The sequence below is a fragment of the Coturnix japonica genome, chromosome 2 (genome assembly GCF_054131305.1).
Source record: "Coturnix japonica strain WE chromosome 2, WE-NBRP24, whole genome shotgun sequence".
Taxonomy (NCBI): domain Eukaryota; kingdom Metazoa; phylum Chordata; class Aves; order Galliformes; family Phasianidae; genus Coturnix; species Coturnix japonica.
In genome coordinates, this window is record NC_140664.1 from 87690395 (window position 1) to 87715895 (window position 25501).

At 37.2% G+C, this 25501-nt stretch overlaps 1 protein-coding gene across 3 annotated transcripts; it reads right to left on the reverse strand.

Annotated features, from left to right (window-relative positions):
* Nucleotides 1-1028: 1028 nt before the first annotated feature.
* On the reverse strand, nt 1029-25416 carry MTRR (5-methyltetrahydrofolate-homocysteine methyltransferase reductase). 3 transcript variants are annotated; one of them, XM_085537915.1, is made up of 17 exons: nt 25238-25416; nt 24697-24885; nt 23687-23815; nt 21517-21705; nt 18873-19026; nt 17835-17952; nt 16477-16828; nt 15122-15244; nt 13815-13968; nt 12500-12588; nt 10656-10836; nt 8800-8842; nt 7054-7234; nt 4777-4895; nt 4123-4215; nt 3848-4027; nt 1029-2972 (listed from the first exon to the last, which is right to left on the reverse strand). In XM_085537915.1, exons 4-17 carry the CDS (start codon nt 21658-21660, stop codon nt 2828-2830), a joined length of 2076 nt encoding a protein of 691 aa, XP_085394041.1. In that variant the 5' UTR covers nt 21661-21705; nt 23687-23815; nt 24697-24885; nt 25238-25416; the 3' UTR covers nt 1029-2827. The 3 variants fall into 3 exon arrangements, with proteins under 3 accessions (XP_085394041.1, XP_015709885.2, XP_085394042.1); XM_015854399.3 differs by lacking the exon at nt 24697-24885; XM_085537916.1 differs by lacking the exons at nt 21517-21705; nt 24697-24885.
* Between the last annotated feature and the right edge of the window lie 85 nt (nt 25417-25501).

Sequence of the window (25501 nt, forward strand, 5' to 3'; positions counted from 1 at the left end):
TTCATCTCAAGCTGTAATAGTCTAGAAAAGACAGAAGGGAGCTAACACTTAACTGGAAGACAGAACAGTTTATATGAAGATACAGCAGTACAAGAAACAAATAAGCACAATAACCTATCTCAGCATCTGACCTGTCCACACACTCAGCAATCCTCATGCAATAATTCTGCTTGTTGATGTTCATAAATTGAGCACAATTGACCTTGTCCTGTCACAACACCTGAAAGATAGTTAAAAAATGACGTCCCATCACAGACAAGTCAGTCCTGAGGATCATCTAGTTAGAAAGCACTGGAAACAGCCCTTCTGATTTACCAGGTTACCATAAAATGCATTTAAAATAATAACAAAAAGTTGTTGATGGAATCCAGTCGACCATCTAAGCAATACAGTTCAAAGCAGCTTAGAAATGAATATCCCTGAATGACTGAGTCATACAAAATTACTGTTTTTAAATCAATTGCAAAACCTATTCTTTTTTAAAGATGCACAATTGGCTTTGAATGCTTTGTGAATTTGACAAATCTTTCCCACCAGAACTGGAGCGTTTATTCAAATGCTAATGAAAGTAAATGTAATTTGTACTGGTGCTGAATCAACTTCTCAAGACTGTAATTTGCAATTGTATAAAATCCCAATTTTTTCCAATATGAAACATATTTGAATAAGGTTTTGAGGCTAAGCAGACATACTGCTTTTGCCAAGAAAGCATTTTCATTTATGATAGACAATAAAATTGATCAGTTATATATATATCAATTTTCTTCAAGAATAGACTCTTTAGATCCACTGAAATAATCTACAGCTCTTATATTAGACTACTGTATCGACTAGCCCCATTTTTAGACTCAAACCAATTGTCTGCAACAGTCTGCAATGCAGGTTCACCTCTCAACTTATCACTGACCAGTTATCTAGACCGTAACTCATAGATAATACTCTTCTCATATCCACCAGCTGGCATGTAGTCATTTTTGCCACTGTTATTCCTCCACAACACTCAAATAAATAAATAAATACAGAAACAATTAGAGTGGTCACCAGATTTAATTGTGGTCTTCTCAACTCAGATGAAACATAACTGGATCCAGAGATGGAGGCATAAGGCTTTTAAAAGGTTCCATCCCATATAATATTAGAAAAAAAAATAAACAAAAAAATCAAGGAAAAATGAGTTGCTTAAAAATTGCTTAAGATCATCAGCATACTAAGTTGCTAAATGCATAAATATGTAATAGGAATACCTATATTTACATTACAGCAAATAATAGTTCCAAGAATGCATCCTCTTGTGAACCAATAAATCTCAACAGAGCATTAAGCAGGTCTTTTCATTTCTGTTTGCTTTAAGTGTTGCTTTATTCTGCACCCCAACAAACTGCCTACAGAATAATAGACTGAATATTCAGTTACTGAAGTCAAACGTACCTCTATATACAGATGGCAGTTTTTAGAACTTGTTAATTCCAGCACAGCATTTTTATATTAGATACATTTAAAGTTATTTATGGCATGGTATTGACAAAGCTTTTAAAAAGCATCTGGTCTTTGAGTACAGGCATCTGAAATCAGATCCACTATGGCCACTGCTTCAGCTATGATATGGAAAGTAGCGCTAGCAAGGCTACACAATTAGACTGAAAAAAAACAGGCACTGTACATTATCTGTAGAGTTTGTGTGGCAGTGCATTATGACTTTATCTAGCAATAGTAATTACTACCATCCAGCATAAGCTGCAACTGCTTAAGAAGTATTCACATAACATTCAGGGATGGTTCCAAAACAGGTTAGGATCTTCAGTCTTTAATATAACCACAAATGCAGTAAGGCACCATTTAACGGAATAGTTCACAAGTGATGTGGGCAGATGCAGTTAAGTCTTCCACGTTCCATGTATCTTCGGCTCTACTTAGCATCGTGAAGAACCACAAAGAACACGTAGAAAGCGGAGGAACATCTAATGAGAAGACATGGAAACTTCTGCTGGCCACTGAAATACCTACCACCACAAATGAGTTGATATTCTGCAGCAGGTTTTTGTGCAGTACTCTGGACCTTTATTCCTTTTGGCAGTTATTGTTCAAGGAAAAAGAAAACATACACATGTGCAGACTCATAGAATCACCAGACTTGGAAAAGACCTCCAAGACCATCCAGTCCAATTGTCCACTCACCACCAGTATTTCCCATTAAACCATGTCCTTTAGTACAACATCTAAATGTTTCTTGAACACCTCCAGGGATGCTGACTCAACCACTTCCCTGTGCAGTCCATTCCAGCATTTGACCTCTCTTGAGAATTAAATTTTCCTAATACTCAGTCTGAACCTCCCCCAGTGCAACTTGAGGCCATTCCCTCTTGTCCAAACAGTGTGTATGTTTGTGGGGAAAAAAAATAAATTCTCAGGAAGTATCCAAGTAGATTCTGGTAAGTCATTAATGTATTTGATGGTGTACAGTTAAGTGAGTAACATATTTACTTTATAGCTTCTTTATGTATAAATTATAGGAAAAAGTATGTGATGTAACAAACATACAATTATAATTGTACAGATAAGTTCTCACTTTCCACATGAAAGCAATCTCAAAAGTCAGAAAATCAAGGTACTGACACAGTCCATTATGCAATGTTGCTAAAAACAATACATTCTAAAGACAGACTGGTTTGTCATCCTTGAAAAAGCTTCCCATTCCTAAGTTAAAGATCAGCAAAGAAAGTTAAAATGTGCGTGACAATGGCACTTTTGATGATTCTAGTTAAAAGCATAAATGTGAAAGCAAAGCAAAATCTCTTGTCTTACAACGACACACAAAAAAACTAGATGGTTAGCTCCAAACATCCTGCAAATAACGTTTCGCTTCTCGAAGCTTGGCCATGGTTTTCATTGCTTCTAATTTGTCAACTTCCATTTCTATACTTAAAACGTCTAACACAGCATCACTTACATCATCAGCCATGTGCTTCTTGTCTCTGGGAGGGAAAAGAAGAAAAGAAGGAAAATGTAAAATACTGTATTTTTCCTATCAACAGTTTAAGAAGCTGCAATATTGGAAACGATCAAAAACAGACAAAAACAGCTTATGTATTGTATGGCAAGAGACATACAGCTGAGCACTGACAAGAACAAGGACTCCTCACAAACAAATATTTTATTTTAGGAAGAACTGGACATGCTGAAGTATGTTATATAGTAACTACATAGTTCCAAAACCACACAGTGCACAAAAAAAAATCCTCACTTATTATCGATGTTATTTTTAATACAAACTGTAGACATTAATTTCAGTAGGAGAAAATACTGACATCGAGCCCTGCGTTCAAACAACTCTCCATTTATCAACACTAAGAATTTGAAACATCCAGGTAAGTTAGTGTTCACAAATACGACTCCACTGTAAAGTGTATTACTAGTATGGAACTTTATGAAGGCAAGAGAACTTTGAAATCTGGGATAAAAAACCTTAAATTTCTAGGTTCAGGTAGCATCCTGGCCCATCAAAGTATGGAATGCAGCAAAGTTTCTGCTGCCTCACCGCTGTGTGCTTTTTTACCACATGTATTCCAGTATCTAATTTTCTTAAGAGCAATCTATTAGCTTGAAACCCATTACAGCTCATTTGAATACTAAAACAGAAAAAATAAATAACAAGCAACTGAAGCAGCAAGGGAACTGCATGGTTACAATCTATATGTTTACTGATGGACACAATAAATTCTGGTGTTCCAGAAAGGAAGTTTCAGTGCCATGCTTGTCCTTTTATTCAGACATCTTTAAGTCTTTCTAACACTTCAAACTTTTGCTAACTCTGTTCTCTTTCTGAGACAGTTTGCTACACTCTACTTACCCACATACATAGAAGTAACCACTCTCTTTCAGCAGGACTCTGGCAACTTCCTTAGCACAAAGCCTAATGACATCTTGCACATACTTAGGCTGAGCTACTTCTCCTGCTGAAGAGTCTCTTGAGAAACAAACCTTCAGATGAGTTAACGTTCCATTTTCAAGAAAACATCTGAGCTCATCTCTGGAAGGCAATAAAAAGTGTTAGTGATGGCTCTGAGATAAACAACCCCTCATGAATATCAATGAGACACACAGAATGTTAAATGGTGAACTTGCTTGAATAAATAATCTCTATCCTGATGCCGACAACCAAAGAAGAGCCATGTCTCTCCAAATTCCCAGTCTGTATGTTCTTCTCTCAGTTTTTGCCTGAATAGAAAAGAAAAAAATAAATCAATGTTCTGACTTTATATAAATGTATGTAAATCCAATCCTGTTCTATCAAATGCAGAATCTCACTTTGTGAGCAAGTTTCTTTTTGCCTTACAAAATTAAGCTGCTGTAGGAGGGAAGAAAGGTATCTACCTTTGAAGCCACACAAGTAACAGAACTAATAAAAAGAGTGCTATCTGTAGATAGGCAAAAAACATAGCAGTGTCCCTTGTCATAATATCCTCTTTATGTGTATGTTTCTTTGCTATGGTTGTTTTGCTTTGGTTTTGTTACATTTTTTCAGCTTCCAGAGAGTTCTTTAAGTGTCATAAAAAGAAAACAGGATAAAAAAATAGAGCAGTAAATAACAGTTCACACGCATTTGTGAAATTACTACTGCTGTTTTTAGTTTAACAGCAACAAAAAATACAAAAACATACACACAAATAAATGCACATTTTTTTTCCCATATTAAAAAGTAAAAATAAAAATATCTGAGCCTGTATTTTTTTTCTTGACAATAAAAGGCTGCTTTATACATAGAAGTTTGGTACATACCTATGTTGCAGGAAACCAATAAACGGTGCAATTCCTGTTCCTGGACCGACCATCACAAAAGGCACAGATGGGTCTGAAGGTAAGTGGAAAGTATTGTTTGGTCGAGAAAAAATAGATATCTAAAATGAAATTGGAAATTAGAAGACAATCAAAGAATGTTTGTAAGTCATAAAATAGAACAGAATTTTTTGAACCTTCAGTATGTTGATATGTATCATATGAGTGCAGAACCCTTCCAAATATTGCATTTCAGAGTTTAGTTGTAAGGCCAAGCATTTGGATTAAAATTACAGGAGATGCTGAACAACATGCCCTGTTTACAGATTTACCAATCCATCCATAAAGAAACCAGACAAATCCACATATGCATCAGCTTCTGATTGTGAAAGCTGACTGCACCTTACATTTGCTTAAAACAGTTTTAGAACTCACAGAAAGCTTGGTAGGGAGAAGAAAGCAGTAAGCCAGCCATGCTAGCTGTTACAGGCAACTCAATTTTATCTTATTATCTATTTATTTCTAACATTGTGAACATTCTGGTAGGGGTAAGGATTTGTTCACAGTAAATTGAAGCCTACTGATACTGAGCTTGCCTTCTAATTTTCACACACAAAAAAATTACATGATCTCCAAACAGAACACGAATCAACAGAGAATCAGCAGCTGACCTCCACCCAATAAAGTCATAAGCAAGGATTTGATTTATTTTGCACATTAATTAGGAAGTTATTTGAATTTCCTTTCAAGTGTACGGAGTCAAATGCTAGGCCATGTTATTTAAAGTTTGTTCTGTAAATCTGAGTGGTTTATTTCTACTACCCTCCTTATCATTAAATCGCTACAGTGTTCAACAGGATTAATTTTCCTGCTGAATGATTATTAAAAAAAGAAAAGTATAATTCTTGCTGGAGGAATGGTATTCATATTTCTGTAATACTATTTCAAGCTTATCTTGAGTTAGCAGGCTACCATTCCTATTAAGAATTCCAAACTTGCCAACCCTTAAAAAGAATAACTCAACTGGTACACACATTTGTTCTGTAAAGTTTTTGTGATTAATCACAGATATTTTTGCATAGGATCACACTCATCCACTTTGTACTGGTACTCTATATACCCTTCTAATAGATGTGCACTGCTGAACATTCATCTGTGCTGGATTCTAGCTTGCACAGCAGATGCAAATGGTTCTAAATTTTATTGCCTCCACTTGTAATAATCCTTTTATTTTTCTTTTCAACCCACCTCTTTCTCAAGTTTGATCTCAAACATTTTGCAAGTCCACTGTATTTTAAATGTATAGCGATGTGACACTTTGAATAAGGTTCATCATGCACATATCGGTTTTTCCTTTGATTTAGGTTTTAAAGATAACTTTGTGGGCTTTGTTTCCATTCTGCCAAAGACATCGTATTATCAGCATAGTTTTCTTGTAACCAATGTATAAGCTTGTTCCCATTTTTCTTGAACAACTATAGCATCAGTAGTTCTTCTGCCATATTATATACGATACTACATATACTATATACTGTAGTATATACACCATAGAATATCTTGAGTAGGAAGGGATCCACAAGGAAAAAGTTCAACTCGTGACTCCACAAAGAAAAACCTAAGAGTGAAACTACATCTAAGAATGTTGTCCAAATGCTTCCTGAACACCAACAGGCTTGCAGCGGTGAGCACTTCACTGGAGAGTTTGTTCCAGTGCCTGACCACCCTCCCTATCAAGAACTTTCTCCTAACACCCAATCTGAACTTCCCCCACAAAGCTTTAAGCCACTCCCTCATGCCCTAACTTATACGTAATATATTTGAGATTGCGATGGATTATAGAGACAAAAGAAGAGAGATGAAAGAAGAATATCATCCCCTAATAAAAGCCATTATACCAGAACATCTTTGATGCACAGCAGAAATACCACAGAAGACTGTTCTCTGAATCACATTCAGTAACTCAGCCTTTTCAAACTGTGAAACATCTGTCCCTCGACAGCCTGCCAGCCTCTCTAAAAGTGACTAGGCGCTTCTTAAGCTGCTATAACCATTTAACTGGCGTCTTAGTCCTTGGAAGTATACTCCAAGACTCATTTAGGAGTACAGTGAGGTGATCACTGAAGGGTGAACTTAAAAGAAGGGGAGAATCACAAAATGCAGATGCATACAGCCCCTGCCAAAACATCTGTTTTACATGAGAGAAATAAACAATGAAAATGATGACTACTTCAAGCATGCACAAATTTAAAGGTTAACAGAATTTAAATGTAACATTCATACCTTTTCAGTTGGATAACTTTTCATATCCAGTGTGTCTTTATTGGTGTGCAGTAGAGGTGCAACTAACTCAGCAAGCCAGCCTGTACAAACTCCCTTCCGTAAGATGGGTCTCGTGGGACATGCAGGATACTCGACAATATTAAACACGAAGCACAGTTTTCCTGGCTGATACAAGTTCGAACTGTAAAGGAACAAGTTTTTGTTGTTTTGTTTTTGTTTTTTTTCCCTCAGTGTTCAGTTACCTTTGTGAGATCTATAAGCAATTATAAAGCTACCCAGGGCTGGAATCAGAAGGCAATGCCTACAGGATGGAATTAGAATTGCTCTCTATCAGGTTTTCATGTGTGTGAATTTGCTCTTGGGAATTCTACCAAACTCTTATCACACAAAACAACATTGTCTGAAATAGCCAAACCTGTGTTTTTTGTTAGGTTAGCTTGGTTTGTTTGTTAGTTTGATAACAGGGACTTCATTCATCACTTTTACCTTTCTGTTTTATTCTAGTTCTTTAGATATATTGCTTTCACTAGATTGTCTTGCAGAAGACCTTAAGTGCTATTCATGCTATTGGTTTGTTGTTTTTTTTTGTTTTTGTTTTTGTTTTTTCCCCGTTTCGGTGGAATAAAGGCAATACTGTAACAGGCAAACTGGAAACCAAAAACACCACGGGTTGGAACTGTCTCCTAGTTTAACTTCTTAGGAAGCCAGAGGGAAACCTATAAGGAAGAGGGAGCTAGGCAAAGAAGCATCTGAAACCATAAACCTCAAAAGAAAAGAAAAGAAAAGAAAAAGAAAAGAAAAAGAAAAGAAAAGAAAAGAAAAGAAAAGAAAAGAAAAGAAAAGAAAAGAAAAGAAAAGAAAAGAAAAGAAAAGAAAAGAAAAGAAAAGAAAAGAAAAGAAAAGAAAAGAAAAGAAAAGAAAAGAAAAGAAAAGAAAAGAAAAGAAAAGAAAAGAAAAGAAAAGAAAAGAAAAGAAAAGAAAAGAAAAGAAAAGAAAAGAAAAAGAAAAGAAGAAGAAAAAGAAAAGAAAAGAAAAAGAAAAGAAAAGAAAAAGAACAGAACAATGCAGATATCCAAAGGCAAGGAAGGCCATCTGGAAAGATGCTGTGCTACACTACTGAACACAAAGAGCTGGATTCTGATCTTCCATGTTAGGCTACACTTCACACACTATCAAGAACACGGACACAAGGTCCTGGCAATCAGTAAGGCTCCAGTCCTGCTGAAGAATTAAAAAAAGTCACATGCCTCACAGCCCAAGTCTCATCCAGGGCATCAATGACTACTCTGCTTTGTTCAAAACTACATTAAGTAAATTTCAGTAATGACTGGGAAAAATCAAAAACAAATTCAATCTTCCAGGAAAAATTCAGGGTGAAGACAACATTACAACTTCTTCACTCAGGGGCAGCCACACACTTTCCAAAAGTGAAGGCGGAGTTCAAAGCACTCGTACTGCCCCACTCAGATGAACACAGACCTTCAGAATCACTTTTCACCAGAAGGAGTTTTATGTACTTGCCCACTTGTGTGTCTTCACTATTGGAAAGAAGGGCCTAAGATTTCAAGTTGAGAAAGACAAATTCAACAGTACATGGGAGAAAAAAATCTAACCAGAATGACCTTACAGAAATATTTTGGAGTTTGTTCTCTATAAAAACTGTGAAGTGCACACACAGACACACACATGCTTAAGAAAAAAAGCATAGCTAAATAACAAAGAAGATATGATTGAATATTTCATTACCTTGAAACGGAATAGGATCTGGCCTGTAATTTAGGGAGATGTTCTGGAAAACAACAACAACAACAGAATTACTTATGGCTTTATTCACCCCCAATAAAAATCAAAATATCACTTAGGAAACGTTTACAGTACAACAGGTAACAAGCACAGTGTAACTGTACTAACATTGAGTGGTTTTAGCTCATAAATAAACCATTAACAGTGGAACTGTGATAGGATTTTTTTTTTTAATGTTATATTTTGTGGAACATCTGTTCGAAATTGGATAAAATAAGGCCACAACAGTTAATTTATGGGGTTCTTGATAATTTAAAAACAGTTGTAAAGCACACAGAAGAGATGACAGTAGTTAGTATTGGATCAAATTCAAATTCAAATTGGATTTCCTTCCCTTTTCAAGCAAGTGTGCCTAATGGAGTTGAAAAGTTTTTGAAATAGGAATTACTTGTTTGAGTATTTCCTATATATAATGGCCTCAAGGCAGGTGCGCCAGTCTAATTTCAAACTCTTATGAATACCAACATACATTTTTGAAATGGACACTGAAAAAAAGAAGCCAAAAAAAAAAAAAAAAGCTTAACAACACCAGTAGCTTTGAATGGTATCCATTCAAAACTGAGACAGGAGTTTACTGGACATTCTTATAATTAAAGGTCCACTATATGATATACATACATACCAAAACCTACATCTATCTGCCCTCGTACATACACACATATGTATGTTCACATACACAAAAGGTCAAACTCACTGGTATCTTCACAGGAATGACCTAGCATGACTGCATGTTTTGGCTGAGGAGAAGAGTATATTAAAAGCAGATAAGACACATCACAGAATGAACAGTGCTGTGGAGAATGGTGACAAGAAGCAAGAAATACCAGAATACACACACTTATTTAACAAGATAAAGTATGATGCAGTTCAGCTGCTTTTTAGTTGTATTCCATGCGTGCCTCCTTTTTGTCTATGTTTCCCCCAGCATATGGACTTAAACATATCTGAAAGACGCTTCTCAGGCAGGTTGCAGGCCAGATGTGAGACGACCTAGCTCACTTAAAGATACTAAGCCCATTCAGCATGTTACTTCCTTGGGACAACACACTTTAAAAGAAAAAACTTTCAGAACTTCATTTTATTCAGTTCAGTTGTCAAAGCACGTTCCATGCCACCTTTGAGAAGCTATGTCGTTTTGCTGTCAGTGAGAAGACTCAAGGATTTGTATCAAGTGGAGCAGAGCTGCTATCTTTAAATCCTTGCAATTTACTAAGAAGTAATGGAGAACATGATCACAAAGCTATAAAAAGCAATTGCTTTGTTTCATATAGTGAAATACAACAACAGGAAATTCTGTTTTTTAATCTGGAAAGTAACTGTTATTATTTTCAGATGAGTCATCTACAGTTCTAGTCTCATTCCTTCAAAGTTTTATACAAAGAACTCAGCAAGTGTATTAGGTATAACTTAAACACCAATATACAGGGAAAAGCTTTTTGTTTCCACCGATAAAAGCCCAAGAAAAGAACACAAGGGCAGAGATATCAGGAGATAAAGAAAACACGCCTTTTTGAACTGTAAGCAGCTGACGCATTGATTCTTAAAAACTCTACAAACACCTTATTTTTATGCACAGGAGCAATTCAGAGTCATTAAAAACACAGGTACATAACTAAGTGCAGAACAAAGACCACGCACCACCACTGATGGACAGAGTTATGCCCCCTAACATTTGCATTTGATGACTATGAATACTATAGCATTTCTAACTGAAGAGTTATCCACATCTAAGAAACTGAATGCTTAGTCTGAGGCATTTTTCAGAATTAACTAAAACCAGTTAAGTCTAAATCACTCACCAATTAACAGGTTAAGTGAAGGCTTGCAGCTTGGAAAAGCATGAAGTAAATCCAGCAAGCAAACATTAGACTCTCTAATAAAATGAGTGTAATCAGAGGCTCCTTGTTTACTGCAAAGCTCCTGAAGCCTCCGTTTTTCTCCTGCATTACTGGTGCATTCTACAAGGGCTCGCAAAAATGCCTGAAGGAAAGAAAGCAAGAGTAGAAGGTAAATAATTTGTCCAGTTGAGGAAAACATTGACAAATCTATGAAAAGCTTGGATTGCCTGGGGAAAGGAAGTGGTCAGCTTGCAGGTTAACAGTTAATACAAAATACAATTTATTTTTCAACACTCGCTTTCATCTACCGTGAACGATTTAAGTTCCTCCCACCACCCCTCACCCCCGATGTCTGGGAAAAGCTAGCAGGTCAGAAAATCTTACTTTGTCTGAATAGGAGAAGAAATAGATAAACAGACTTAACCAATTTCCAGATAAATACTAAATTTACGGGAATGTGATTTATGTATTGGCACTTTGGTCATTACCCCATAATGCAAATTAAATCAAGACAAAACACCATTTGCTAAATTACAGAAGCTGGAAAAGGAATAATGCAAAGTCTTAGAAGTGATATTACTGTAAATAAAGTATGGAATTTATGAGTCATATAAATGTTGCTGCAGTGTTTTATTCTTTACTGCACGAATACATAACATTAGCTCAAGCTTTTCTTAATAAAATTAAATAGAGCACTAAAAGATAAAGTAAAAATCAGATGTAAATAGTTCCAGGGCTTTTTTGTGTGTGTGTGTTTGCTTTCCAAAAAGTAAAATAAACACAGTGTTTAGAAAGATGAGTGATTCAAAATACCAAATGCAATCAAACTAAATATTTTATATAAAAGAACATTGCAAAAATAACCTACTGTTTGGGCAAACTGAAAATCCAGAAAATCATTTTGATTATGGACTTACAGCCTATCCTACACTGAACGTGAAATAAAACGGGTTATAAGAACAGGCTTGGATGATATTCCCTCTCCAGCACTCTCTGTGTACTCCTACTGCTGAGAAGAATTTTCAGAAACCGTCATATTAAATGAAGTACTGAACAGGCTGTACAAGTTGAGAGATTCTGTTCTACAGCACACTGTCTAATAATGACATATACTCGATCTCGCCTGTGAAATTCACTTTTGTGAGAAGTCCTTCCAAAAACCGATTTCCTTCATAGACCCAACCAACACAGCCAGTTAGCGTCATGCTTCATCTTTAAAATGTGCTTTGACAAAACCAGAAATACCCATGCATTTTCAGTTGCAAGCTTCCAATTTTTCACAAGTACAAAACACAAGGGAAATAATATCCGTGCATTGTGAGAACATACAAACAAAAATTGTTCTTTGAATTGTGCCAGTTAATAAAATGCTCAAGAAAAGCTTTAAAATATTTAAAAGACATTCTGAGGCGCCCATATAGAGCAACATGCGTATTTCCAGGGACAAAACAGGACCAAGATGGTTAGGTTATCTTTGGTGAGAAGAATGACTTCTCATTAATGCCTACAGCTAGGTCCTGTCAGCCTTCTAGTTATCTTGCACCAAATATCCATCACTTTTATGTCCAGTTCCTTTATGAATCAAAGTACTAAAGAATGAGAATACAGGCTTCAGTATCTTACAATTTGCCCAATAAAGTACTGAAAGCAAAATTTCTTAGAACAAAGGATCAGCACCATGCAAACTGACAATCCCTACTCACCAAGAAACATGGTAACCACACATGAAGCAAGGACAGAACTCATAGAAACCACACAGCACAGAACTACTATGTATTTCACATGAAAAGAAGAAATACAAACACCTTTTTGGGAATTGCTCTTAGTTCCAGACACCAGGTTAGAATGAACTTCAGAGTACATCTCTCAGGGATGTGTTGTGGACGAGTTGCTCCTATTTGGGAGAAAAATACATTCAGTTCCGTAGGATGAACTCAAGTGTTTAGCAAAAATTACAAATTAAACAGCAAGATAGTTTTCCAATGAAAAGGCAAAAAAGTTAACAGAAAAGAAGGAATACAATAAGAGAAGTAAATATATATATAAGTACATTTTTCCAGACCACTAAATGCCTTTTTGCCACTTACAGTCTTGGGGAAATACAGAGGAATGCTAACAAGTAAAAGACCATCCACATTTTTTTCCACTCCATTAATAAACACTCTTTAAAAAATAGAACATACTGAAGTTTTCTCATGATGTAATCAAAGTTGTACACAGCCAGTGCCAAGATGGAGCTTCTGAGGCTCAGCAGATCACAGGTATTTCTCTACAAGCAAAAAAACCTGTCCTGTACTGTCCTCTCATAAAGGAGGAACTCCTACATCCACTGAGTCTTTCTTTATGGAGCCAGCCAGGATGCAGTCAGGCTCATCTTCCTTGTGTTATGTCACACTAAAGCAGATATTCCCCTTTCTAAGATAACCCTAAAAGGAATATAGGATCACTTACGGGACAAAACACTTATTAATTAATAAGCTCTGCATGTCTGCAATTATTTCATTACAGACTGAACTTGCACATTGGGATTTATCTTCATGTTTCTTGGCTCCCTTGTCCAGCTACTCATTCTTACTGTCCTTTCCTCCATTATCAAGAGTCCTTTATTGAAACACAAATTTCAGTCTAAGAATATAACTATATGACTTGCTACATTATCTCTTTGTCTCAGCATTATTTGACCCAACTCTTGCATCCCTTTATGAGGAATGGGACCATAAAACTCAGCAAAACATACACAAAGACCATCTAGTCCCTTAAAAAGCAGCACGCTGCAGCAGTAAGTCCAGGAGTACAGCCCTCCAAGGATATAGGATAGATGAATGTGAAAGGGAGATTTTACTTTCAGCTGGAGAAATGTTAGGTTACATGCACAGAAGCACAAAAGATGAGTGACAGAAGAATCTCAATGACAGGATCAAGTTCCCATTCATAAGCTAAGTCATCAACAGTATAAACAGGAACAGATTTTATGTGCCCACTCTTTCTGATTTCTGGCATATCTCTACAAAATAACAGTTGTGTCATAATACCTAAGTTAAAAATGTTCAAAACTATGCATACCAACTACTACTATCACAGAGAAAAATATCTTTTCATAACTAATGCTATATACCTTACCTTTCTTTTTAGTGTCCTGCTTAACCTTTATACAAACAAAGTTCTCTCCTCTTTCAGAAAGTCCCAAGATGCGAAGTAGTTCTTCCACCTCACTGACATTATTGGGACATATTACACAGAAGGCATCTCCAGGTTGGTAGTCAAAGGCTGTATTCTGTTTGAAAATATGAAATCATTTCAATAAAACTAAAAAGTAAACCAAAGCCAATATCATCCCCATTCCTAACAACAGTCTAGAACGTGGTCAGCGGGTCAAAGGAGGTGATCCAACCTCTCTACTCTTGTGAGTAGGCCCTTATTGGCCCATTTGAGGCCACATCTGGTATGCTGCGTCCAGTTTTGGGCTCTCCAACTAATAAAAATACAAGGGTCTCCTAGAAATAATATGGAAGATGGCAACAAAGTTGATTAAGAGCCTGGAGCATCTCCTGTCCCAAAAAAGGCTGGGAGACTGTCCAGCCTGGAGAAGAAAAGGCTGAGAGGGGGATCTTATCACTGTTTATAAATATCTAAATGCAGCAGTCAAGTGGACGGAACCAGGTTCTTTTTGGTGGCAAGCAACAATACAAAGGACAATGGGTAGAAACTGGAACACAGAAAGTTCCATACAAACATAAGGGAGAAATTCTTTACTGTCAGAGTTACAGAGCACTGGAACAGGCTGCCCAGAGAAGCTGTAGTATCCCTCTCTGGAGATACTAAGGACTTGTCTGGGAAGAAAAGCTCAATAGCAGAATATTTTCCTGTTAAAAGATTTCTTCCAAACTAATAAGCACTCTGTGCTTAATGTTCACATCAGTATTTTACAATACAACCTTTCCTGAATCATCTAAAGCAGTTCAAACATCTAAAGTAACAGAGGCTAACAGTTTGAATTAAGTAAATGAATCCCAGAAGATGAAACAGATCTTAACAGCTCTAATATAAAGAACTAAGGATTCTTACAAATTGCTTGTACTAATGAAATTGCTATATCTGTAGATTACCTTTCAGAAGGGTCACAATTTCCTACACAGTGTTTCTGAGTACTTCCTAAAATGTATATTTAATTCAACAGCATGTCCATGAACAACAATGAAATGAATTTGACAATCTTTGTTGGTTTCTATGAAGCCATAACATTCAGTAAATAAATCAGGCTTTGGACATACAAAATGAATCAGCCTACGCTGACATCGTTCTGTTGTACAGGAATTCTTTCTTCTTTTTAAGCCATCAAATCTTTCTCTGCCAGTTTTTATGCATAATACACATTCTTTTTACCCTCTCATTAAAAAAAAAAAATTACAAAGCTATCACTAACTTACTGCAATATCAAGTTCTAAAAGCAATGCAGTTTTTACTGCATCTTCTCTAGTGAGCCGTGATGCTTTTGTAACTGGCACTTCGAAGGTTGCTCCCTCTGAGACCAGTGAGGACGGATGAGGATTCTGAAAAAGAGGACACAAAACCTTACACCAAAAAATGCAAATCAGCTGAATAACAGCTTACAAGAAAAGGGAAAACACGTATCTTCTACAAATATAAGTGTTTTGCTCTTCATTTTTAAAAATCACATCTAAGTAGTAACAGGCATATTTTCAACTATAAAAAGTCCATATGTCTGAATAGTCCAATAGGCCTAAATTGTTATCAAATGCAGCTAGTTGTTTCCTTTCTCAAAAGCTCTTAAAAACAGCCAATTTGATTTTATGGGTTTGTCAGCTGATGACAAGTGCCCAGTCTCTCTTTTTAAGCTCTACAGCACCCCTTTCAGCCTGAGTGTTGTAATAGCGGAGTACCTCTAAATCTCCGTTCAGTAATTTGGACAGTTGAACTCAACAACTTAGCCTCAGACCTGCTTCATTCACAAAGACTTGCCTGATAACCATCACTTTTGACTGATCCCAGCTGCCATCTCTCTCATTTAGCATTGCTTGAGTACTGGGGAACAGGGCCTTTGCCCTTTCAGCTGTATTATCACATCCAGCTCCTTCACTGTTTCCTCACAGAACGACAACATCTGTCCTTTGGCAAGCAATCAGAAAAATCTGAGTCACACTCTCTATTTCACTAAATTTGCCCACTTGAGATGTTAACTAGTTTATGCTAATTCTTCTCCTTGTATAGCAGCTCTTATTTCTATATGGCTTCCTAATAAAAGCATACTGGTTTTTGATCTGCAGATCATCTTCTGTCTGCAATAGCACAATTATGGCCATGCTTTTACAATTAATAGTTTCTAAGTTATTAAATATGCAGCAATATTTTGAGCAATTTCACATCCTCTTCAGGCATTCTGCAAGTGCTAAAAATCTGAACCAAACTGCACCACAATCCTTTCCATAGCAAGATGTTTTCACTGTCTGAATAGAACTAATTATTTATTTATAGTAAATAAATCGAACACTGATGATTTTAATTCTTCCTGGCAATAGCATTACTCTATCAAATTATAGTTTAATTAAAGTACATTTTTAAAATCAGTGTCCTTAATTCATACAGTGAAAACTACTTTTTAAACATATAAACTAACTTTTCCCTTATAATTAAAAAACCCCCGTGGACAGGGATGTATTTTCTTTAGATATGTATCCATTCATTCTTTTCAGTGGCATGTTCTTATCAGTGGTATCTTCTTACCAGAACTGGAGGCCTTCATCATTCAAAGCAAAGTTCTTACCTCCCCATGGGTGTCCTGAAACTGCACCTCTATATACTCTGGTGGCAGGGCAGGAATATTAAGAGCAGACTGAGAGATGGGAGGGACTGAGTGAACAAGCGAAGGTTCAGTGTCTGTAGTTGAAGCCACTACATTGATGTCAAGCAGTTTATGCGATGGACCATCAGAATTCCTCACTCCTTCATCTCCTAAATTCAAATTCTGTATTTTTGAGCTTAAGTTCATTTCATGCCCAACATGTGGGTCTGCAATGACATCGTTGCTCATGCCTTCTTTTTCTTTCTGCAACAGAAATACTTCCTCGAGGGCAAGCCAAAGACCATCAATCCAAGGATCAACTACTAGTTCCAGTCTAGGGAGGGAGAGAGAAAAGGGAAGAAAAAAAAAAAATTAAAGAAAAAAGGGAAAAAAAAAAAAAAAAGGACTAATTGTGAACTTATTGCACTGTTAAATTAGAAATGACCAAAAAAAGTAAAAAAATGTATTATAACAGAAGAGTAATCCTAGTAACATGCATTTTCATTTAGTTATTAATGCTATGCAAAGGTAAATAGTCTGCAGTATACAGAAGGCTCATTCTTTGTCTAGTTCCACGTTTTTATTTTCTTAGGCTGGTCTTCAGGACAACAAGGTGAAGGGCTGGTAGCAAAACCTGCAGCTTTTCACAAGCAACAGCAACGTCAGTGCCTTAAAACAATGCTGCACTTTTACTACTCTAGAATGCAAGATATAATTTTTATGATTATGGCAATGTGCAATTGCTTGTGTTAGGCATGCACAGAACCAGTAAAATCTGCACTTGAAAATAAATAAACCAAGACTGCAGCCTACTGGTCAGAGGGAGTAACATAAGAGGTAGGGAGTTGTTTTCTTACATACCTCTTCTACAGCAATAAAAAATTAAAAAAATAAAAAAAAAATAAAAAATACCTTTTATATAATTTCTCTTAAAAAAAATTTTTTTTTTAAATGCTTTACAGAACATGGAGAAAAAAAAGCACATTTATTTTAGGGCATACCTAAAGCAGCTCAACTGCACACATGCTGTGGCACTGGTTTTATTTGTTTCAGTAATCTTGGATTAGGTTGTAAAAAGCTTCTCTTTATTCGGAACGACTTAGTTTATAAAACTGCTGTATGCCCTGCATTTTTACAGGCACTACAAATGTTTGCTCAGACTTTACAATTGCACTTGCGCTGAATGGCAATTAAGTTCAAAAGTGACATACTTTGCTCAGACAGGATTCACTCCTGGGAGGTGATGGGTAATTGGGTTCAGAGCATTATACAGTCTAGAGAAAATAATATCTAAATATTTCATATCAAAGAAACAAAATTCAAACTCATTTGGTTCCTACCCTACACAATCATCTGCTAATCCTGTATCATAGAAATGCTGGGCACCGAGTTCTTGAAGTAGTCGGTCTACTGTCTTTCCACCGTTACAAAAGAATGTGTACTCTGAGTCTCCCAGGCCTAAAATGCACAAAGAAAGAAAGATTATGTCTGTCACTCAGCCAGCCACATGGGCTACACAAAGATCTGCAAATAAAACACAACTTTCTTGCAGGCAAGCAAGATAACCCGATATATCTAAGCTTTTTGTACTTTGAGGACACTTTTTGACTTAAAAATAAATAAATGTATCTGTATTAGTCCCAAAGTATTGCTGAGAAAGTCATTCTTCCTACACAAATCTAGGAGAATTTATCTGAAAAATACTTTTCTTAGAAAACATCTCTAAGGAATACTTCAGAAAGGGACTTTAAAAATAATAATTAAAAAAAACCCAAACCCTAATCTCTCTAAGAAGATGTAGAGAGCTGAAATAAGGAGAAGCAGAATGAAGATGATACTCTCTTCTGAGAAATCACACAGTACCTCCCCTTTAGATTAGAACTGTTATTACCACTATACCTTGTTTAGTAGTAATAGCACTTTGCCTATTCAACATCTAACAAAAGATGATTATGTTCCTTCTATCACACCAAAGCGTGACATTTAAAATGGAAAGACCTATAGCAAATGTAAAGGGATGAGATGATGCTAAAATGAATGTTTTACATTACTGCACAGAAAAAAAACCAATTGCTCACAAAGTCAAATAAACTCAGTCCATAGGGATTTCACACGAAATTAAAACTTCAGCAACTATAGACAGTAAATATCATGTTTTGTTTACGTAAAGAAAATTAAACTATAAAAAGTTAATTGGTAGCTTGCATTCAGATCACTTCTGTGATATTATTCCTTTATTGCACACAGAGATTAAGAAAAAACTCATAAAACTGTTGATACTGCAGAAATAAATAAAGCAAATCTTATTTAGAAGTATAACATATAAAATTACTCACTGACAGGCAAGCGCTGCATCAATATACAAAACACTACATCACCTAACAATCCGTACTGAAGATGTGCCAAATGATCAGGTGGCAAGGTCTTATCCCGGATCTTCTTAACAAACTTGCGGGCAGTGTCCGGTGGGTCACCAGTACCAGTCGTGGAGATGACAATAACTACAGGATCCTTTTCTGTTTCTAAGTTGTACTACAAGTAATAGAACAAGCAATTACAAGGTGCCATTTCATAACTATTTGAGGCTTTATGCATTATTTCCCTCTTCCCAGAGGAACAAAGAAAATTGTTTAACCACGTCTTACCTGTATTAAACTACAGAAAGCCTTTCAAATAATTGGAAATTATTTTGGGGGTGCAATTGATAATCTTGCTTGTGGCTTAAATCCAATGTACAGAACCAACTGAACAGAAGAACTGTAATGTGACTACCAGAAAGCATATGAACTGCTGGGTTGCTCCTTAGCCTCCTCTTTGCCATGATAAGCAACGCCATCTCCTTCAACCATTTTGTAAAGGTTTCCACCTAAATTCATTCTAAGCATTCCAAGTTCAATGAGACAGTAGGACCATGTGAAAACATAAAAACAGTTTTGTCTTCTACAAGTTAGGCAAACTTCAAATAACCATTAATTTTTCAGCTTTCAAAACTGACCTGTAAGTTGTGCAAAAAAGGCCTTAGCTATAACAGGAATTTCCAAAGCTGATTTTGTAAGTAATAGAACTTCAGTGCACTGTATGTGGTGACTATTGAGTTAACAAGCAAATTCTTCAAGCACAAACAGACAAAATGACGCTACTGGTGTCACATGAAATATTAAACTAAATTGTGTTCCAAACAAACAAGAGATACAAGCTTAAGAACAGTGATAGGACCAGTGATAGTCCTAGTGATAGGACCAGAGGGAATGGTTTCAAGCTACGGCAGGGGAGATTCAGGCTGGACATTAATAAGTATTACTTCTCAGAAAGGGTGGTCAGGCACTGGAATAGACTGCCCAGGGAGGTGGTGGAGTCACCCACCCTGGGGGTGATCAAGGAAAGACTGGATGTTGTGTTGAGGGACATGGTTTAGTGGGAGCTATTAGTAATAGGTGAACAGTTGGACTGGATGATCTTGTAGGTCTGTTCCAACCTTGGTGATTCTATGATTCTAAGAAGTAGAAGCTGGTGTATTAGAAAAGAGCTGCAATTAGTTCATTAAATTCTCGCTTGCTCTACTACACATTCTCATCTGCACATTTGAAGAGTTTAAGAGAAATACTCAACCTTCTCCAGATGGTTTTGTACGGACAAAACAGAAACGTCTTGCTTTGTCACCTAAGGCACACGCAAAACTCTTTGAACCATGTACGCTGTGGAATAATCTGTCAAATGTAAGTTACCCAGAGGAATTCATCAGAGGCCACACATAACTCAAGCAGGCTCTTGCTCCTGTTAGCTGTCATCCTTTCTTCCCCTCTCCAATTACACCTCATTTCTAGAAATTCCCTTTATTTACAGCAAAAAGTAATGAAAAGCTTAAGTGATGAAATCCACAAAGGTGTAGAAATTATTTTTTCCCCTCAGTATTTAATTCGCACATTCTCAACTCAGTGCACCTTTCCAACTCACCACTCTGAGCTGTCGAGCCAAATCTAACAAATGAGCTTAGTGGCAGGCCAATAACTGGGCTAGAAATATTCTGTCTGCTGCTTTCCTGAAACTAATCTCCAAAGCTGTCAAATGCAAAAGAAATAAATGGAAGAATATAAGGATAATCTGCATGTTCCCTGCTTGCTGCATGAGCCTCTTCAACATGCCCACACTACATTATACTTACACTGAGTACTACATACTCAGTAAACTTTCATTCAAAAAGCAGATGTCCAGCTACAGAATGAATTATACACCCAAAAAAGCAACTTGCTAGAAGGAAACTAAGTTATTTTTATAAATCTTTCACATTTTCAAGTGCAGGAAGTGACAGTTTCTGTTCATTTTAGTTGAAATACTGCCACGTTTTGTTTGTTTGCTTTTTTAGAGGACCTGCTTTATGAAGGAATTACAGTCCACCATGCTTTTAGTTACATGACATGACAGACACTAAGTTTCCAGACCTCTACCTGTGGATAACAGCAAATACTAAAAAGCCACTTTCTTACTCCAGCCAAGCTTCTTTTTTTCTTTTTCAAGATCAAGTATAAACTTGAATCTTGAATTTCAAGATTCAAGTATAAACTAGAACAGAACCTTATGTTAAATAACAAGACACTACAAAAGGTCAAGATCATACTGGAATCCAGACCTGACAGAAAGCAGGACCTCAACATAGCAGAAACAGTGGAAAAACTGAGTAATCGTTTCTACTAAATGGAAAGTTGACCAGTAAATACCAAACTCATCCAGTAGCATGTACACAATTAGCTGTCAGAAAGTCACCGGACTGTTGTTAGAAACAAAGATTTACTGTGGCATTTACTGTACTACTATGGACAACCTTCATATAGATTTGGCAGAAGGCTATCACAAGTCTGTGAGCCTCATGCCAGTTACTGACTCTTAAAAACCTGAAAATCTGAAACCATTTTAGGTAGATAAATGTGCTTAGACTCCACCGCTATCAACAGCCACCACTCAAGCAAATGAAGAAAAATGCAGCTATTAAATACCTATTTTTCAAAGGAGCACAGAGTATCTCACCTTGTCCATCTCACTTAAACAGTGCATGTCAGCTTCAAATCCATGGGTACCTGCTTGCAGACATATTTCCTCAGCTATGGCTTTTGCCTGCCCCTTTTGTGTTGCATAGAGGAGCAAAAATCTCCTTTTTAAATCACAGCACATATTCCAAAGCAGGGAATGCTTTACTTATTTATTTTTAAAAAAGCACTGCAGAGAAAAAAAGAGAAAGAAAACGTGAATTTACTGCATGCAGAACAGCAAGATTTTGCCCTCTTTGTCAGATCACAGATACCTTAAATGCATATCAGTATTGCTGTTTAACCTAGAAATGGGGTATCTGCTATGAATCTGCAGGCCACGGCGTTAAGGGCTCATGGTAGTGACCATATGTGCTGTGCTGCCTTGATACTGCAGTTACACTGTGATATGCAAAGTAAAAAATCTAGCACATATACAGCACAAAGAGAGAAAAACAGCTTGCAATTAAATCTTTACTTTTTATGATCTAAGCTTTATTTTCCACTTTAAGTTGGTGACTGCTTTAGGTTCCCTTCTGAGATGCATTTCAAAATAAAAGAATACACAGATTTGGTGACATCCAAATACAGCTACAACGACTGATAAATACCTTATAAATTCTTAATTTCACCTTCTCTGAAATCACTAATTTTTGCACAAATGCCCCTGTGCTTCAACCTCTATGATTCTATTTTACAACACAAACACTAATTTTCATTCCCTGATTCAAGAAGGTGCTTCTTACAGAAATGCAACTACAGAATATCGAGCTTGTTGTATTTCACCTACTGCCCACCCAGATTCAACCACATAACACATTCAGCCTACTAACCACACCACACATCAATTTGTGCAAACCCATAGCAAGACAATTTGAGGCAGTTTTTCACTAGGGAAGGCAGTTTCTACTAGGGAAAATAGAAGAATAATGTACTCTATGCACATGGCAAGATATTTCTCCCAACAGTACAATGGAAGGTATCTCCTATTAGAATACATATATATATTTAGAAGCACACTTGTAAATGAAAAGTGGTAAAACTAAGCGAAAGCTCCTTAGGAGCACACTGTCTTTTCCATACCTGAACTCCAAGAAAAATGCAGCTACTGGAAAAATTTAAGGCTTTCATTGTATTTTGTACCTCTACATTTCCCAGCACAATTCTTTACCTTAAATTGATCATATTCCCCACAGATACTTAAAAAAATCCATTCAAATAACTGACTTCATACAAGCAACGTAATCCACAGAATGATTTTTTCTCTTCTTTTTCAGAAGAAATACTACAGAAATACTAATTACGAAGATTCATATGAAATACATTTTTAATACCCTGAGATCTCTCTAGAAATATAGATTAATCCTACTTATATGCTATGTTTTCACCCTAATTGTTCTCCTGTCAGCAGGTGAAAATGCCTGGCTAAATAAATGGATTAAAAAAAAAACAAACAACAGTAAAGATGAAATGGTGTTTCATCATTACTACATTCTTTCTCATACCTAAGAAAGGAGGAAAGATCATCAGGCTTCCACTTGGGACGCATGGTACACAAAAGCCTTGTACAGACAGAAGTCTGGAAGCTAAGCAACCAACATGCTTCTTTTCAATTGGAAAACATGTACATTGGATTTGGAGAGATGGATTGGTGTGTATACGTGAATCAGCAGGGACCTTTTGAGCTGGTGTTGGGGGCTAGGAAATTATATACAGACACAGAAGTCAGACCTACGTCTCTCACAGAAGATGCGCAAACAAGAAAACACACAGGGCCCAATGAGGGAATTGTGCTAGGTATGCATTCCTCCTGAGAGAAGGAACTGTGTGCATATTTAATGGTATGTATGTGTACTTAAGGAAAGGGACAAGTCCACAATGACATGATTCCTTGTAATTAGACATGGATGGCTGTTTTGCAGGAATTTATCAATATTTTACAAGTCCATGATATTATCTGTTTCATTGCTGCTACTGATCCTGCTTAATTAACTGATTAAACAGTTCAATTCACTGCTTGACAGTTCATTATGTCATTAATAGACTGAGAAATTGCTTTGATCTTGATTCACACCAAACATTTTGTCCCTCTGAAGCATCTTATCACTGACATCAACCAGAAGAGCTTCAGGCACAAACTGTTCAAACAAAGGAAAATGAGCCACACCTACCTGCAAACAAGTACAATCATAGAAGAGAACACACTCGCGCTCAGGTGAAAGTGTTGCCTACATTGCTCTTGCTTTCCTGCACTATACACTCTTCAAAGATGATATTCCGTTTATGTGATATGGGTTCAACTGAAAAAAAAAGGAGAAAAAAAATATAAGAAAAAAGCTGTCTAGAGAAGTACTCTAACTTGGATGCTATTACAGAATCACAGACTTATAGGAGCTGGAATGAGCTTCTACAGATTATCAAGTCCAACCCCCTTCTAAAGTATCTTCCCTACTGTATTTGCATGGGAAAGTGTTCAGACAGGTCTTGAATATCTCCAGAGAAAGAGACTCCACTCTCTGGTCAGCTCATCCCAGTGCTCTGTCACTCACACACCATGGAATTTCTTCCTTGTGTTGTACAGAACTTCCTGTGCTCCAGTTTTTACCTTTTGCCCCTTGTTCTACCTGCACATCCCTGAAAATAACCTGGACCCATCCACTTACCTCCTGCACTTTGGATATTTATAAACAGTAATAAGATCCTCCTTCCCAACCTTCTCTTCTAGAGGCTGAACAGTGACAGCTCTCACAGCCTTTCCTCATAAGGGAGATGCTCCATGCCACTCCTCATCCTTGTGTCCCTCCACTGCACTCTCTCTAGAAGTTCCCTGCCTTTCTTGAGCTGAGGAGCCCAGAATGGGACACAGTACTCCAGCTGCGGCCTCACCAGGGCTAGAGGAGATGGGGAGGATCACTTCCCTTGACCTGCTGGGCACACGCTTTTTAATGCACCCTAGGATCCGGGAAAACAACCCAGGATTTGCTGATGACAGGGTTGTTAGAATTAGGGTAGTATGGTTAGGTTGTGGTTGGACTTGACGTTCTTTAAGGTCTTTTCCCACCTGAGCAATTCTATGATCCTATCATTCTATGACTCAAACTAGGGCTTAACAAGAAACTAAGGATAAAAATCTGCATTATAACTCATTTAATTTAGTATTCAGAAGAGTCAAAACACTCACAGCATTAACAGTGAATCCATCAGCTCCGTGGCCAACACACTGTATGTCCAAGCAAGACATCTATGTATGCCCATGGCATGCTTTCATAGAAGTAGGGGCAACAGCACTGGTAGTTACACAGCTCTGGAGAGATCTCATGACTTTTTATATATATCTGAAGTGCAGGAGTCAAGTGGATTTGGCCAGGCTCTTTTCCATGGTGTACAGCAATAGAACAAGGGGCAACAGGCACAAACAGCAACACAGTTAGTTCCATACAAACATGAGAATATAATTCTTTGAGGGTGTTAAAGCCCTGGAAGAGGCTGCACAGAGAGGTTGTGGAGCCTCATTCTCTGGAGATATTCAAAACCCACCTGGGTGCTTTCCTGTTCAACCCTCTACAGGGACCCTGCTTTGCCGGGGGCTGGTACTAGATGGTCTCCAGATGTCCCTCCCAACCCCCCTGATTCTGCCAGCCTATTTCGCACAAGGCCAGGATGGCCTGCTAACGCACCCGGTTTCACGGCACGAAAAAAACAGAAGACACTTCCCCAAGTACCTTTACGCTCTTCAGTGGGCTTTAAACTGGACGGTGACACCGCGACCTCAGAGCCAGGCCAGTCTGTTTATCGTTGGGTTTCTTTTGTTTCTTGATTGGTTTGTTGTTTTTCTTTAACAGCAGCTGGCTTGCTGGGAAACAACTCTGTACCCGGCAGCACATCAGACCCTTCCCCTTCCCCTTCCTGTCCCTCCGGGCTGAGTGGAGAAGCGTGGAGTGAGGACACATCCGCTTTTATTTCACCCCCGGAAGCCGGAGCAGCCG

What these genes read in the sequence shown, in the direction of transcription:
- MTRR (XM_015854399.3), bottom strand. Translation starts at nt 21,660, where the DNA reads ATGTGCTGTGATTTAAAAAGGAGATTTTTGCTCCTCTATGCAACACAA. An exon ending in TTTTAGAACTTGATATTGCA is followed by an intron (nt 13,969 to 15,121) that starts GTAAGTTAGTGA and finishes ATTTTCAAACAG; the next exon opens with AATACAGCCTTTGACTACCA. An exon ending in AGATCCTATTCCGTTTCAAG is followed by an intron (nt 7,235 to 8,799) that starts GTAATGAAATAT and finishes GTTCCTTTACAG; the next exon opens with TTCGAACTTGTATCAGCCAG.